Raw genomic sequence first — 15,939 nt, 5'->3', positions numbered from 1 at the left:
CACAAGAATGGAATGGTCTACCGTATCAAAAGCTTGTCACGAATCCCGCTTCCTGAGTCTGTGTTTGCCTGTGTTTCTGTCCTGGAGTGTGTTTCCAGTGTCCTGTCTGGTTGCCGGGCGAATTAGCTTGTTGGGAGATCGATGTTCACCCGCACCTGTATCCCATCAGTAATCTGCACACCTGTCCTGATCATCACCTCTCCCCTTCAAAAGCTCTGACCTGACATCCATTCCCTGCCGGATCGTTAGCCATGAACAGTATGTTGTGCCCACGAACCAGCCTCCAGTTTATAGAGTTTGTTTTGTTTTATTGTTTTGTACGTCTTGCTTGCCTTTAACTTACCGCCGTTTGTTTTGTCTACAGCCATTCACCCGGAACCCATACCCCAACCCATACCCCATCCCTGTCTGCTCGTCGCCAGTGTGTTGTTATCCATTGGATCTGCCTATCCACTCCCATCAACCCACATGTCGCAGTACTTGCTCATTCATAGTCTACACATCTATCACATCTATGTTGTTTTTTATTATTATCACCAAGCCTACGACCTTTTTAACCTGTCTCCCCTTGCTTGGAAGAAAGCCACAGTTTGTCAATACTGCGGTGCAAAGGAGCAAAAATAATAATAATAAATAACAGTATGGGGATGAGGTAGTTGGATGGGCTATTTACAGATGGGCTATGTACAGGTACAGTGATTTGAGAGCTGCTCTGACAGCTAGTGCTTGAAGTTAGTGGGGGGATATGAATCTCCAGCTTCAGTGATTTTTGCAATTCATTCCAGTCATTAGCAGCAGAGAACTGGAAGGAAAGGCAGCCAAATGAGGAATTGGCTTTGTGGGTGACCAGTGAAATATACCTGCTGGAGTGCGTGCTACAGGTGGGTGCTGCTATGGTGACCAGTGAGCTGAGATAAGGCGGAGCTTTACCTAGCAAAGACTTATAGATGACCTGCAGCCAGTGGGTTTGGGACGAATATGAAGCAAGGGCCAGCCAACGAGATCATACAGGTTGCAGTGATGGGTAGTACATTGGGCTTTGGTGACAAAACGGATGGCAATGTGATGATAGGGGCAGCAATCTTAAAGAAGAACGGGTCTAAACCATCTGACCCAGTCAAGTTTAAGGAGCTCCTTTAGCACCTCGGACTCAGTGACTGCCTGCAGGGCAAACTTTGTAGCAGAGCAGGAGATAAACAGGGAGATTCAATTTGGGATAGTCACATTAGAAGGGGTGGGAGATGAGGACATGTTGGACGGGCAAGGAGGCCTGGAGTCAAATAGGAATCCTGACTTAATGAAGTGGTGATTAAAGAGCTCAGCCATATTCCTCTTGTCAGTAACAACCACATTATCAACTTTAAGGGACATGGGCAGCTGTGAGAAGGATGGTTTATTCTCCAGATCTTTAATAACTGTTTTCCAGAACTTCTTGGGATTAGACCCACAGAGAGAGAACTGCTCCTTAAATTAGCTAACTTTGGCCTTGCGAATAGCCTGAGTGCACTTATTTCTCATTTGAGAAATGAACGAGAGCCAGTCAGCCTGAGTGTGCGTGTGCCAAGCCTTTCACCAAATGCAATTCTTTAGGTGGAGTAACTCTGCAATATCACGGTTGAACCAGGGACTGAACCTGTTTTTAAATCTCTTTTTCTTTATGGGGGCGTGTTTGTTAACAATACCACTGAAAATATAAAAAAAGAAGCTAAGCATCTTCGACAGAGGGGATCAAGCTGATTCTATACCATTTTACAAAGGCCAGTTTATGAAGGAAGGCTTGCTCATTGAAGTTTTTAGCAAGCGTCTGCGACAAATCAGGACTGGTCGTTTCACTGAGCAGCCATTATGAACACAGGCTGTAAAACTGTGATTACTAAGGTCCTTACAGAAAACACTAGACAAACACAGACAGGGAGAGATGATGTCTCCATGGGTTAGGGTTAAGGTTAAGAAGTTTTAAGATATGATTGAAAACAGACAGTGAGAGATGATGTCTCCATGGTTTAAGGTTAAGATAAAGGTCAAGAAGTTTTAGGATATGATTAAAAACAGACAGTGAGAGATGATATCTCCATGACTAAATACCCTGTATATCAGTTGATCTGACTGCAGTTTACTTCTTCTGATCTCCACACAGCAGACAACCTGAAGGTGATTTATGCATCCCAAATGGTACCCTATTCTGTTTATAGTGAACTACTTTTGACTAGGACCCATAGGGAATAGGGTACACTTTCTGATGCACGCTTGGTCTTTTTCAATGACGCTAGTTCTGTGTCTAGACAAACAAAAACATACTCACCCCTAAAATACATCTCATCACAGCCCAATCTGTATCTTAACATTGTATCTTTGACATGTCAGCACTCGTTGGTCAGTACGTCAGTAAATTGATTCTGAAGCAGTAAGAACCTTTAGGTCTGCTGCAAGTCTTTTTTATGATCCATAGTGCAGGAGGGGTTATTTTATTTTAATTACTTCACCTTTATTTAACTAGGCATGTTAAATACCTGCTACCTGCTATTTAACCAGGCAAGTCAGTTAAGAACAAATTCTAATTTACAATGACTGCCTACCGGGGAAAGTGGGTTATCTGCCTTGTTCAGGGACAGAACAACATATTTTTACCTTGTCAGCTCAGGGATTCGATCTAGCAACCTTTCAGTTACTGGCCCAATGCTCTAACCACTAGGTTACCTGCCTCTAACCATTAGGTTACCTGCCTCTAACCATTAGGTTACCTGCCTCTAACCACTAGGTTACCTGCCTCTAACCACTAGGCTACCTGCCTCTAACCACTAGGCTACCCGCCTCTAACCACTAGGCTACCTGCCTTTAACCACTAGGCTACCTGCCTCTAATCACTAGGCTACCTGCCGCCCAACTATAAAGCATTGTGTTGTGATCCAGAATGCAGGAGGGCTAACTATCAATGATCTATAGTGCTGTAAGTCTTAGTTATGATCCATAGAGCAGGAGGGTTGATCCATAGAGCAGGAGGGTTGATCCATAGAGCAGGAGGGTTGATCCATAGAGCAGGAGGGTTGATCCATAGAGCAGGAGGGTTGATCCATAGAGCAGGAGGGTTGATCCATAGGGCAGGAGGGTTGATCCATAGGGCAGGAGGGTTGATCCATAGGGCAGGAGGGTTGATCCATAGAGCAGGAGGGTTGATCAAAGTCTTTGTTGTGAGGAGAGGAAGGAGAGAGATAGGGATGGAAAGACAAAGATAGAGGATGGAGAGAAAGAGATGGAAAGACAGAGATAGAGGATGAAGAGAGAGGGATGGAAAGACAAAGATAGAGGATGAAGAGAGAGGGATGGAAAGACAGAGAGAGAGGATGGAAAGACAAAGATGCAGCATCCCTCTCTCTCTCTCTATGCTCTAAGGTTTTTTTTCTTGTAGGGAAATTCAACCAATATGAGCTTGTCCATTGAGAGATGATGTTGAGAGATTTACATTTACATTACATTTACATTTAAGTCATTTAGCAGACGCTCTTATCCAGAGCGACTTACAAATTGGTGCATTCACCTTATGACATCCAGTGGAACAACCACTTTACAATAGAGCATCTAAATATTTTAAGGGGGGGGGGTGAGAAGGATTATTTTATCCTATAGATGTTGTTGTTGTCGTCCTAGACATAGCTTTAAATCTGCTGACCACAACTAGTTGAATGTTGATGTGTTTGTTTCCCAGGTACAGCTTTAATGAGGAGTCAGACCTAACAACACTGCTGAAGGGGGGGACCCACATGAACAAGTATGGGGTCGCCATGGAAACCTCTTCTCCTGCTGTCCGTCATCAGTGGCCTTTCAGGTAATATAGTAGGGTTGTATTGGGGGGTTGGGTTGTATATATGGTTGTATATATGGGTTGTACCTTTATTTAACTAGGCAAGTTAGTTGTTAGGTTCTAATCCTCAGAGTAAAAAGTCTACGGACATTATGAAAGCTTAACCAAGTTTAATTCTTCACAGAAGGTCAATACAGCTGCATTAGAAAAAAACATTTTCACACAAGCACTTATATTTAACTCTTCCTCATAGACTGAGTCTCCTCCTACCATCTGTACAAACACTGATATTTAACTCTTCCTCATAGGCTGAGTCTCCTCCTACCCATCTGTACAAACACTGATATTTAACCGTTCCTCATAGGCTGAGTCTCCTCCTACCATCTGTACAAACATTGTTCTTTACTGCTAGGCAGGACACTAGTGATACGGTCCCTTAAGGTGACCTGACCTCAACCCCTCCATCACTAATCCATGGCTCTCTCCCCTTATCAATGCCTGCCACATGTAATCACTTCCCTGTACTCAACACATTCCAATCTTAATTGCACACACTATATACAGTGGGGCAAAAAAGTATTAAGTTCTCCCACTTAAAAAGATGAGTAAGGCCTGTAATTTTCATCATAGGTACACGTCAACTATGACAGACAAAATTAGAAAGAAATTCCAGAAAATCACATTGTCTGATTTTTTTATGAATTTATTTGCAAATTATGGTGGGAAATAAGCATTTGGTCACCTACGAACAAGCATAATTTATGGCTCTCACAGACCTGTACCTTCTTCTTTAAGAGGCTCCTCTGTCCTCCACTCGTTACCTGTATTAATGGCACCTGTTTGAACTTGTTATCAGTATAAAAGACACCTGTCCATAACCTCAAACAGTCACACAACAAACTCCACTATGGCTAAGACCAAAGACACCAGAAACAAAATTGTAGACCTGCACCAGGCTGGGAAGACTGAATCTGCAATAGGTAAGCAGCTTGGTTTGAAGAAATCAACTGGGGAAGCAATTATTAGGAAGTAGAAGACATACAAGACCAATGATAATCTCCCTCGATCTGGGGCTCCATGCAAGATCTCACCCCGTGGGGTCAAAATGATCACAAGAACGGTGAGCAAAAATCCCAGAACCACATGGGGGGACCTAGTGAATGACCTGCAGAGAGCTGGGACCAAAGTAAAAAGCCTACCATCAGTAACACACTACGCCGCCAGGGACTCAAATCCTGCAGTGCCAGACGTGTCCAGGCCCGTCTGAAGTTTGCTAGAGAGCATTTAGATGATCCAGATGAAGATTGGGAGAATGTGATATGGTCAGATGAAACCAAAATATAACTTTTTGGTAAAAACTCAACTCGTTGTGTTTGGAGGACAAAGAATGATGAGTTGCATCCAAAGAACACCATACCTACTGTGAAGCATGGGGGGTGGAAACATCATGCTTTGGGGCTGTTTTTCTGCAACGGGACCAGGACGACGATTCTGTGTAAAGGAAAGAATGAATGGGGCCATGTATCGTGAGATTTTGAGTGAAGACCTCCTTCCATTAGCAAGAGCATTGAAGATGAAACGTGGTTGGGTCTTTCAGCATGACAATGATCCCAAACACACCGCCCGGGCAACGAAGGAGTGGCTTCGTAAGAAGCATTTCAAGGTCCTGGAGTGGCCTAGCCAGTCTCCAGATATCAACCCCATAGAACATCTTTGGAGGGAGTTGAAAGTCTGTGTTGTCCAGCAACAGCCCCAAAACATCACTGCTCTAGAGGAGATCTGCATGGAGGAATGGGCCAAAATACCAGCAACAGTGTGTGAAAACCTTGTGAAGACTTACAGAAAACGTTTGACCTCTGTCATTGCCAACAAAGGGCATATAACAAAGTATTGAGATAACAAAAGTTTATTGACCAAATACTTATTTTCCACCATAATTTGCAAATAAATTCATTACAAATCCTACAATGTGATTTTCTGGATTTTTTTCTCTCATTTTTTTCTCAATCTGTCTATTATAATTATATTCTAGCATCTGGTCCTGAGAAATAGGCTGTTTACTTTGGGAATGTTATTTTTCCAAATATAAAAAGAGTGCCCCCTAGCATCAAGAGGTTAATGGGGTTGTATAGGGTGGTGGGTTGTATAGGGTGGTGGGTTGTATGGGGTGGTGGGTTTGTATGGGGTGGTGGGTTTGTATGGGGTGGTGGGGTTGTATGGGGTGGTGGGGTTGTATGGGGTTATGGGATAATTGTCATCAGCAACCGCTGAATAGCATAGCACCTCAAGTCAAATGATATTATTAAACATTTTCATATTCATGAAATCACAAGTGCAATATGGTGGGGTTGTATGGGGTTGTATGGGGGTTGTGGGGTTGTATGGGGTTGTATGGGGTGGTGGGGTGGAGGGGTTGTATGGGGTGGTGGGGTTGTAGGGGGTTGTGGGGTTGTATGGGGTTGTGGGGTGGTACTCATGGTCTCATGGTGACAGACTGGTGAATCTCCATTTGACATGTACAATTAAAGTGTACATTGATCCAGGAGAGATTGCACTGCTGACTGAATCTACAACACCTGCAGATCTGCCAAAGCGGTGTGTGTTCCAGGTATATTAGTGAATAACAGGATCCTCCGGAGACATGAGACGGATGTTCAATGAATACTGTAGCAGCTTTCTGCTGAACACTTCGCCAATTAATTAATGAAAACAGAACTATTGTTTGTCAATATTTAATTTGGTGATCCTTGCTACTGGTGATACATGCTACTGTAGAGAACCATGCTGGTGATCAAATCAAATCAAATCAAATCAAATTTTATTTGTCACATACACATGGTTAGCAGATGTTAATGCGAGTGTAGCGAAATGCTTGTGCTTCTAGTTCCGACAATGCAGTGATAACCAACAAGTAATCTAACTAACAATTCCAAAACTACTGTCTTATACACAGTGTAAGGGGATAAGGAACATGTACATAAGGATATATGAATGAGTGATGGTACAGAGCAGCATACAGTAGATGGTATCGAGTACAGTATATACATATGAGATGAGTGTGTAGACAAAGTAAACAAAGTGGCATAGTTAAAGTGGCTAGTGATACATGTGTTACATAAGGATGCAGTCGATGTTGTAGAGTACAGTATATACATATGCATATGAGATGAATAATGTAGGGTAAGTAACATTATATAAGGTAGCATTGTTTAAAGTGGCTAGTGATATATTTACATCATTTCCCATCCATTTCCATTATTAAAATGGCTGGAGTTGGGTCAGTGTCAATGACAGTGTGTTGGCAGCAGCCACTCAATGTTAGTGGTGGCTATTTAACAGTCTGATGGTCTTGAGATAGAAGCTGTTTTTCAGTCTCTCGGTCCCAGCTTTGATGCACCTGTACTGACCTCGCCTTCTGGATGATAGCGGGGTGAACAGGCAGTGGTTCGGGTGGTTGATGTCCTTGATGATCTTTATGGCCTTCCTGTAACAACGGGTGGTGTAGGTGTCCTGGAGGGCAGGTAGTTTGCCCCGGTGATGCGTTGTGCAGTCCTCACTACCCTCTGGAGAGCCTTACGGTTGAGGGCGGAGCAGTTGCCGTACCAGGCGGTGATACAGCCCGCCAGGATGCTCTCGATTGTGCATCTGTAGAAGTTTGTGAGTGCTTTTGGTGACAAGCCGAATTTCTTCAGCCTCCTGAGGTTGAATAGGCGCTGCTGCGCCTTCTTCACGACGCTGTCAGTGTGAGTGGACCAATTCAGTTTGTCTGTGATGTGTATGCCGAGGAACTTAAAACTAGCTACCCTCTCCACTACTGTTCCATCGATGTGGATAGGGGGTGTTCCCTCTGCTGTTTCCTGAAGTCCACAATCATCTCCTTAGTTTTGTTGACGTTGAGTGTGAGGTTATTTTCCTGACACCACACTCCAAGGGCCCTCACCTCCTCCCTGTAGGCCGTCTCGTCGTTGTTGGTAATCAAGCCTACCACTGTTGTGTCGTCCGCAAACTTGATGATTGAGTTGGAGGCGTGCGTGGCCACGCAGTCGTGGGTGAACAGGGAGTACAGGAGAGGGCTCAGAACGCACCCTTGTGGGGCCCCCGTGTTGAGGATCAGCGGGGAGGAGATGTTGTTGCCTATCCTCACCACCTGGGGGCGGCCCGTCAGGAAGTCCAGTACCCAGTTGCACATGGCGGGGTCGAGACCCAGGGTCTCGAGCTTGATGACGAGCTTGGAGGGTACTATGGTGTTGAATGCCGAGCTGTAGTCGATGAACAGCATTCTCACATAGGTATTCCTCTTGTCCAGGTGGGTTAGGGCAGTGTGCAGTGTGGTTGAGATTGCATCGTCTGTGGACCTATTTGGGCGGTAAGCAAATTGGAGTGGGTCTAGGGTGTCAGGTAGGGTGGAGGTGATATGGTCCTTGACTAGTCTCTCAAAGCACTTCATGATGACGGAAGTGAGTGCTATGGGCGTGCTACCTGCTACCTGCTACTATAGAGAATCATGCTGGTGATACATGCTACTGGTGATACCTGCTACTGTAGAGAATCATGCTGGTGATACCTGCTACTGGTGATACCTGCTACTGTAGAGAATCATGCTGGTGATTCCTGCTACTGGTGATACATGCTACTGTAGAGAACCATGCTGGTGATACCTGCTACTGTAGAGAATCATGCTGGTGATACCTGCTACTGTAGAGAATCATGCTGGTGATACCTGCTACTGTAGAGAATCATGCTGGATATACCTGCTACTGTAGAGAATCATGCTGGTGATACCTGCTACTGTAGAGAATCATGGTGGTGATACCTGCTACTGTAGAGAATCATGCTGGTGATGCATGCTACTGTAGAGGATCATGCTGTTGATACCTGATACTGTAGAGAACCATACTGGTGGTACCTGCTACTGGTGATACCTGCCAATGGTGATACCTGCTACTGTAGAGAACCATGCTGGTGATGCATGCTACTGTAGAGAACCATGCTGGTGATGCCTGCTGCTGTAGAGAATCATGCTGGTGATACCTGCTACTGTAGAGAACCATGCTGGTGATACCTGCTACTGGTGATACCTGCTTCTGTAGAGAACCATGCTGGTGATACCTGCTACTGTAGAGAACCATGCTGGTGATACCTGCTACTGGTGATACCTGCTACTGTAGAGAACCATGCTGGTGATGCCTGCTACTGTAGAGAACCATGCTGGTGATGCCTGCTACTGTAGAGAATCATGCTGGTGATACCTTCTACTGTAGAGAACCATGCTGGTGATGCCTGCTACTGTAGAGAACCATGCTGGTGATACCTGCTACTTTAGAGAACCATGCTGGTGATACCTGCCTCTGTAGAGAACCATGCTGGTGATACCTGCTACTTTAGAGAACCATGCTGGTGATACCTGCCTCTGTAGAGAATCATACTGGTGATACCTGCTACTTTAGAGAACCATGCTGGTGATATCTGCCTCTGTAGAGAACCATGCTGGTGATACCTGCTACTGTAGAGAACCATGCTGGTGATGCCTGCTACTGTAGAGAATCATGCTGGTGATACCTTCTACTGCAGAGAACCATGCTGGTGATACCTGCTACTGTAGAGAATCATGCTGGTGATACCTGCTACTGTAGAGAATCATGCTGGTGATACCTGCTACTGTAGAGAATCATGCTGGTGATACCTGCTACTGTAGAGAATCATGCTGGAGATACCTGCTACTGTAGAGAATCATGCTGGTGATACCTGCTACTGTAGAGAATCATGCTGCTGATACCTGCTACTGGTGATACCTGCACCTGGTGATACCTGCTACTGTAGAGAACCATGCTGGTGATACCTGCAACTGTAGAGAATCATGCTGGTGATACCTGCTACTGGTGATACCTGCTACTGGTGATACCTGCTACTGTAGAGAACCATGCTGGTGATAACTGCTACTGTTGAGAATCATGCTGGTGATACCTGCTACTGGTGATACCTGCTACTGGTGATACCTGCTACTGTAGAGAACCATGCTGGTGATACCTGCAACTGTAGAGAATCATGCTGGTGATACCTGCTACTGGTGATACCTGCTACTCTAGAGAACCATGCTGGTGATACCTGCTACTGTAGAGAACCATGCTGGTGATGCCTGCTACTGTAGAGAATCATGCTGGTGATACCTGCTACTGTGGAGAACCATGCTGGTGATGCATGCTACTGTAGAGAATCATTCTGGTGATACCTGATACTGTAGAGAACCATGCTGGTGGTACCTGCTACTGGTGATACCTGCTACTGTAGAGAACCATGCTGGTGATGCCTGCTACTGTAGAGAACCATGCTGGTGATACCTGCTACTGTAGAGAACCATTCTGGTGATTCCTGCTACTGGTGATACCTGCTACTGTAGAGAACCATGCTGGTGATGCCTGCTACTGTAGAGAACCATGCTGGTGATGCCTGCTACTGGTGATACCTGCTACTGTAGAGAACCATGCTGGTGATGCCTGCTACTGTAGAGAACCATGATGGTGATACCCGCTACTGTAGAGAACCATGCTGGTGATGCCTGCTACTGTAGAGAATCATGTTGGTGATACCTTCTACTGTAGAGAACCATGCTGGTGATGCCTGCTACTGTAGAGAACCATGCTGGTGATACCTGCTACTTTAGAGAACCATGCTGGTGATACCTGCCTCTGTAGAGAACCATGCTGGTGATACCTGCTACTGTAGAGAACCATGCTGGTGATGCCTGCTACTGTAGAGAATCATGCTGGTGATACCTTCTACTGCAGAGAACCATGCTGGTGATACCTGCTACTGTAGAGAACCATGCTGGTGATACCTGCCTCTGTAGAGAACCATGCTGATGATGCCTGCTACTGTAGAGAATCATGCTGGTGATACCTGCTACTGTGGAGAACCATGCTGGTGATACCTGCTTCTGGTGATACCTGCCAATGGTGATACCTGCTACTGTAGAGAACCATGCTGGTGATACCTGCTACTGTAGAGAACCATGCTGGTGATGCCTGCTACTGTAGAGAATCATGCTGGTGATGCCTGCTGCTGTAGAGAATCATGCCGGTGATACTTGCCAATGGTGATACCTGCCAATGGTGATACCTGCTACTGTAGAGAACTATGCTGGTGTGACCTGCTACTGGTGATACCTGCTACTGTAGAAAACCATGCTGGTGATGCATGCTACAGTAGAGAACCATGCTGGTGATGCCTGCTGCTGTAGAGAATCATGCTGGTGATACCTGCTACTGTAGAGAACCATGCTGGTGATACCTGCTACTGGTGATACATGCTACTGTAGAGAACCATGCTGGTGATGCCTGCTACTGTAGAGAACCATTCTGGCGATACCTGCTACTGTAGAGAACCATGCTGGTGATACCTGCCTCTGTAGAGAACCATGCTGGTGATAACCATTCTGGTGATACCTGCTACTGTAGAGAACCATGCTGGTGATTCCTGCTACTGGTGATACCTGCTACTGTAGAGAACCATGCTGGTGATACCTGCTACTACAGAGAACCATGCTGGTGATACCTGCTACTGTAGAGAACCATGCTGGTGATACCTGCCTCTGTAGAGAACCATGCTGGTGATAACCATTCTGGTGATACCTGCTACTGTAGAGAACCATGCTGGTGATACCTGCTACTGGTGATACATGCTACTGTAGAGAACCATGCTGGTGATACCTGCTACTGTAGAGAACCATGCTGTTCTCTCTTGATGAAAGCTTTGCACACTCTTGGCATTCTCTCAACCAGCGTCATGAGTTAGTCACCTGGAATCCATTTCAATTAACATATGTGCCACGTTTAAAAGGTAATTTGTGGAATTTTCATTCAGTTGTGTTGTGACAAGGTAAGTGTGGTATACAGAAGATAGGCCTATATGGTAAAAGACCAAGTCCATATTATGGCAAGAACAGCTCAAATAAGCAAAGAGAAATGACAGTCCATCATTACTTTAAGACATGAAGGTCAGTCAACTATGTAGGTGCCTGAGGGAACAACAGGACCGGCTACCACTGTAGCATCACATTCATAGGACTGATTAGTCAATAATTTAAAAAATAGCTTTGGAAGCAACTACCTTTGTCGCTCTTGAAGAGGGTCTCAGCTTTCTGTAGGAATCATTTATTTCTCAACTGAGCTAATAGCACCATCAAGATATCTGATAAGGCTTTGAAATACGACACACGCAAAATGTGCATCGGCCAACCAGAGTGCATATAGGCCTCAAATATACTGTTACATGCAAGCAGTAGGTATTGTATTTAGAGTTAGCAATCTAGCTAATATGTTTTGAGTTTCCACTTCCTCAGGTGGTGAATTAACACATGATATTAGTGAACATAAAGATCTACACAAATGCATTTATATTGAACAAAAACAAAAAAGAAAATACTGGAGCCCTATTTTGACCGTAAAATATAACAACAATAGCATGACTGTCTACCCACAATGCACGACAATCACGGGACTAGGCTGCACATATATTTGAATCATGCATTCCTGCTTGGCCGTGGTAGAATATAACAGATTGATGAAATAATGTATTTCTTGAAAACATCTCAGTAGTCTATTTACTCTTATTAATTAAGCACTGGGAATGACTTGATATTGAATTAATAAGATGATTACAAATGTGTTCTATTGTGTGACCTTGCAATTCTTTGGGGTGTGACAAAATCATGGTCTGGTGCCTCCAACTGAGAAGGTTACTGGCACCGATGCCACATGTCAGGAAAAGGCCGTCTGGAGCCCTGGTTTGGGGGAATGCACTTCTGATATATGTTAAAAAGGACTGAAGTAGCTCAGTAAAATGATAATGATTCAAATGTAGGAGGTAGAACCCCTTGTAAAACCGTCCTTGTTCATTTCCTTGTGTATATGAGTGTGTGCAAGTTCCGTGGCAAGAGGTAAAACGTCTTTCAGATACGCATGCATGCTGTCATTTCTTCCACGAGGAAAGCTGTTATTCACACCTCTACACCCCCACAACTCATAAACCCAATGTGATCCCTCTACCCCCCAACTCATAAACCCAATATGATCCCTCTACCCCCCCCAACTCATAGACCCAATATGATCCCTATAATCCCTCTACCCCCCCAACTCATAAACCAGATGTGATCCCTCTACCCCCCAACTCATAAACCCAATGTGATCCCTCTACCCCCCAACTCATGAACCCAATGTGATCCCTCTACCCCCAACTCATGAACCCAATATGATCCCTCTACCCAATGTGATCCCTCTACCCCCCCCCCCCAATATGATCCCTCTACCCCCCAACTCATGAACCCAATGTGATCCCTCTGCCCACCAAGTCATAAACCCAATGTGACCCCTCTACTCCCCCAACTCATAAACCCAATGTGATCCCTCTACCCCCCAACTCATAAACCCAATGTGATCCCTCTACCCCCCAACTCATAAACCCAATGTGATCCCTCTAACCCCCAACTCATAAACCCAATGTGATCCCTCTACCCCCAACTCATAAACCCAATGTGATCCCTCTACCCCCTAACTCATAAACCCAATGTGATCCCTCTACCCCCCAACTCATTTACCCAATGTGATCCCTCTACCCCCCAACTCATGAACCCAATATGATCCCTCTACCCCCCCAATATGATTCCTCTACCCCCAACTCATGAACCCAATGTGATCCCTCTGCCCACCAAGTCATAAACCCAATGTGACCCCCCTCATAAACCCTACTCCCCCAACTCATGAACCCAATGTGATCCCTCTACCCCCCCAACTCATAAACCCAATGTGATCCCTCTACCCACCAACTCATAAACCCAATGTGATCCCTCTACCCCCACCAACTCATAGACCCATTGTGATCCCTCTAACCACCAACTCATAAACCCAATTTTAGGCTAATTCGGCCTGCTAACTGCTAGCTTGTTTAGCCCCGGTCTGCTAACTGCTAGCTTGTTTAGCCCAGGCCTACTAACCATTAGCTTGTTAGCACAGGCCTGCTAACTGTCTGAATTGCCGCGTCCCCAGCCAACCCAACCACTCACTGGACCCAAAATCTTTTCAATTTTTATTTTGATTATACCTTCCGGTAACCTGCCTCACCCAATGTGATACGGAATCGCTATTATTTACATTTTTTAGAACACATTCAAGATCCTCCAAAAGCTAACCAGCTAACTAGCTACAAGCTATTTAGTCATTGTTAGCCACTGCTAGCGGCTTTTACCTTCTGCACAGCCAGCCAGTTTTTTTAACCTGGATAATACTCGCCAGTCTAGCTTCCCTGTCCCATCCACCGCTGCCCCCTGGACACTGATCACTTGGCTACATAGCTGATGCATGCTGGACTGTCCATTAATCAAGGTACACCATTCTGCTTGTTTATGTTTTATCTGTCGGCCCCAGCCGCACTCAGGCTCTGTGTGTAGTCAATCCGACCCTCTGCCTATTCAACACCATTTTACCTGCAGTTGTTGTGCTAGCTGATAGCTGTTGTTGTCTCACCTACTGTTTTATCTAGCTCTCCCAATTCAACACCTGTGATTACTGTTTGCCTCGCTGTATGTCTCTCTCAAATGTCAATATGCCTTGTATACTGTTGTTCAGGTTAGTTATCATTGTTTTAGATGACAATGGAGCCCCTAGTTCCACTCTTCATACCCCTGATACCTCCTTTGTCCCACCTCCCACACATGCGGTGACCTCACCCATTACAACCAGCATGTCCAGAGATACAACCTCTCTTATCACCCAGTGCCTGGGCTTACCTCCGCTGTACCCGCACCCCACCATACCCCTGTCTGCGCATTATGCCCTGAATATATTCTACCATGCCCAGAAATCTGCTCCTTTTATTCTTTGTCCCCAACGCTCTAGGCGACCAGTTTTGATAGCCTTTAACCGCACCCTCATACTACTCTGTTCCGCGGGTGATGTGGAGGTAAACCCAGGCCCTGCATGTCCCGAGGCACCCTTATTTGTTGACTTCTGCGATCGAAAAAGCCTTGGTTTCATGCATGTCAACATAAGAAGCCTCCTCCCTAAGTTTGTTTTACTCACTGCTTTAGCACACTCTGCTAACCCTGATGTCCTTGCCATGTCTGAATCCTGGCTCAGGAAGGCCCCCAAAAATTTGGAGATTTACATACCCAACTATAACATCTTCCGTCAAGATAGAACTGCCAAAGGGGGAGGAGTTGCAGTCTACTGTAGAGATAGCCTGCAAAGTAATGTCATACTTTCCAGGTCCATACCCAAACAGTTCGAACTACTAATTTTTAAATGACTCTCCCCAGAAATAAGTCTCTCACTGTTGCCGCCTGCTACTGACCCCCCTCAGCTCCCAGCTGTGCCCTGGACACCATTTGTGAATTGATCGCTCCCCATCTAGCTTCAGAGTTTGTTCTGTTAGGTGACCTAAACTGGGATATGCTTAACACCCCGGCAGTCCTGCAATCTAAGCTAGATGCCCTCAATCTCACACAAATCATCAAGGAACCCACCAGGTACAACCCTAAATCTGTAAACAAGGGCACCCTCATAAACGTCATCCTGACCAACTGGCCCTCCAAATACACCTCCGCTGTCTTCAACCAGGATCTCAGTGATCATTGCCTGTATCCGCTATGGATCCGCAGTCAAATGACCACCCCTCATCACTGTCAAACGCTCCCTAAAACACTTCTGTGAGCAGGCCTTTCTAATCGAGCTGGCCCGGGTATCCTGGAAGGACATAAACCTCATCCCGTCAGTTGAGGATGCCTGGCCATTCTTTAAAAGTAATTTCCTCACCATTTTAGATAAGCATGCTCCGTTCAAAAAATGCAGAACTAAGAACAGATATAGCCCTTGGTTCACTCCAGACCTGACTGCCCTCGACCAGCACAAAAACATCCTGTGGCGGACTGCAATAGCATTGAATAGTCCCCGCGATATGCAACTGTTCAGGGAAGTCAGGAACCAATACACGCAGTCAGTCAGGAAAGCGAAGGCCAGCTTCTTCAGGCAGGAATTTGCATCCTGTAGCTCCAACTCCAAAAAGTTCTGGGACACTGTGAAGTCCATGGAGAACAAGAGCACCTCCTCTCAGCTGCCCACTGCACTGAGGCTAGGTAACACGGTCACCAC

The 15,939-nt window shown here is 45.5% G+C and overlaps 1 protein-coding gene across 1 annotated transcript in view; it reads left to right on the top strand.

The window, feature by feature from the left end:
- LOC124005685 (contactin-5-like) overlaps positions 1-15,939 on the top strand; it is a 570,484-nt gene that overhangs the window by 128,253 nt on the left and 426,292 nt on the right. Inside the window, exon 2 of the mRNA XM_046315147.1 lies at positions 3,704-3,823. Coding sequence (XP_046171103.1) covers positions 3,769-3,823 — 55 coding nt within the window. The 5' untranslated portion in view covers positions 3,704-3,768. The remainder of the gene's footprint in view (positions 1-3,703; positions 3,824-15,939) is intronic.

The sequence above is a fragment of the Oncorhynchus gorbuscha genome, linkage group LG19, assembly GCF_021184085.1.
Source record: "Oncorhynchus gorbuscha isolate QuinsamMale2020 ecotype Even-year linkage group LG19, OgorEven_v1.0, whole genome shotgun sequence".
Classification (NCBI taxonomy): domain Eukaryota; kingdom Metazoa; phylum Chordata; class Actinopteri; order Salmoniformes; family Salmonidae; genus Oncorhynchus; species Oncorhynchus gorbuscha.
The sequence above is the reverse complement of the archived record's forward strand: the minus strand, read 5'-3'. Positions and strand labels throughout refer to the sequence as shown.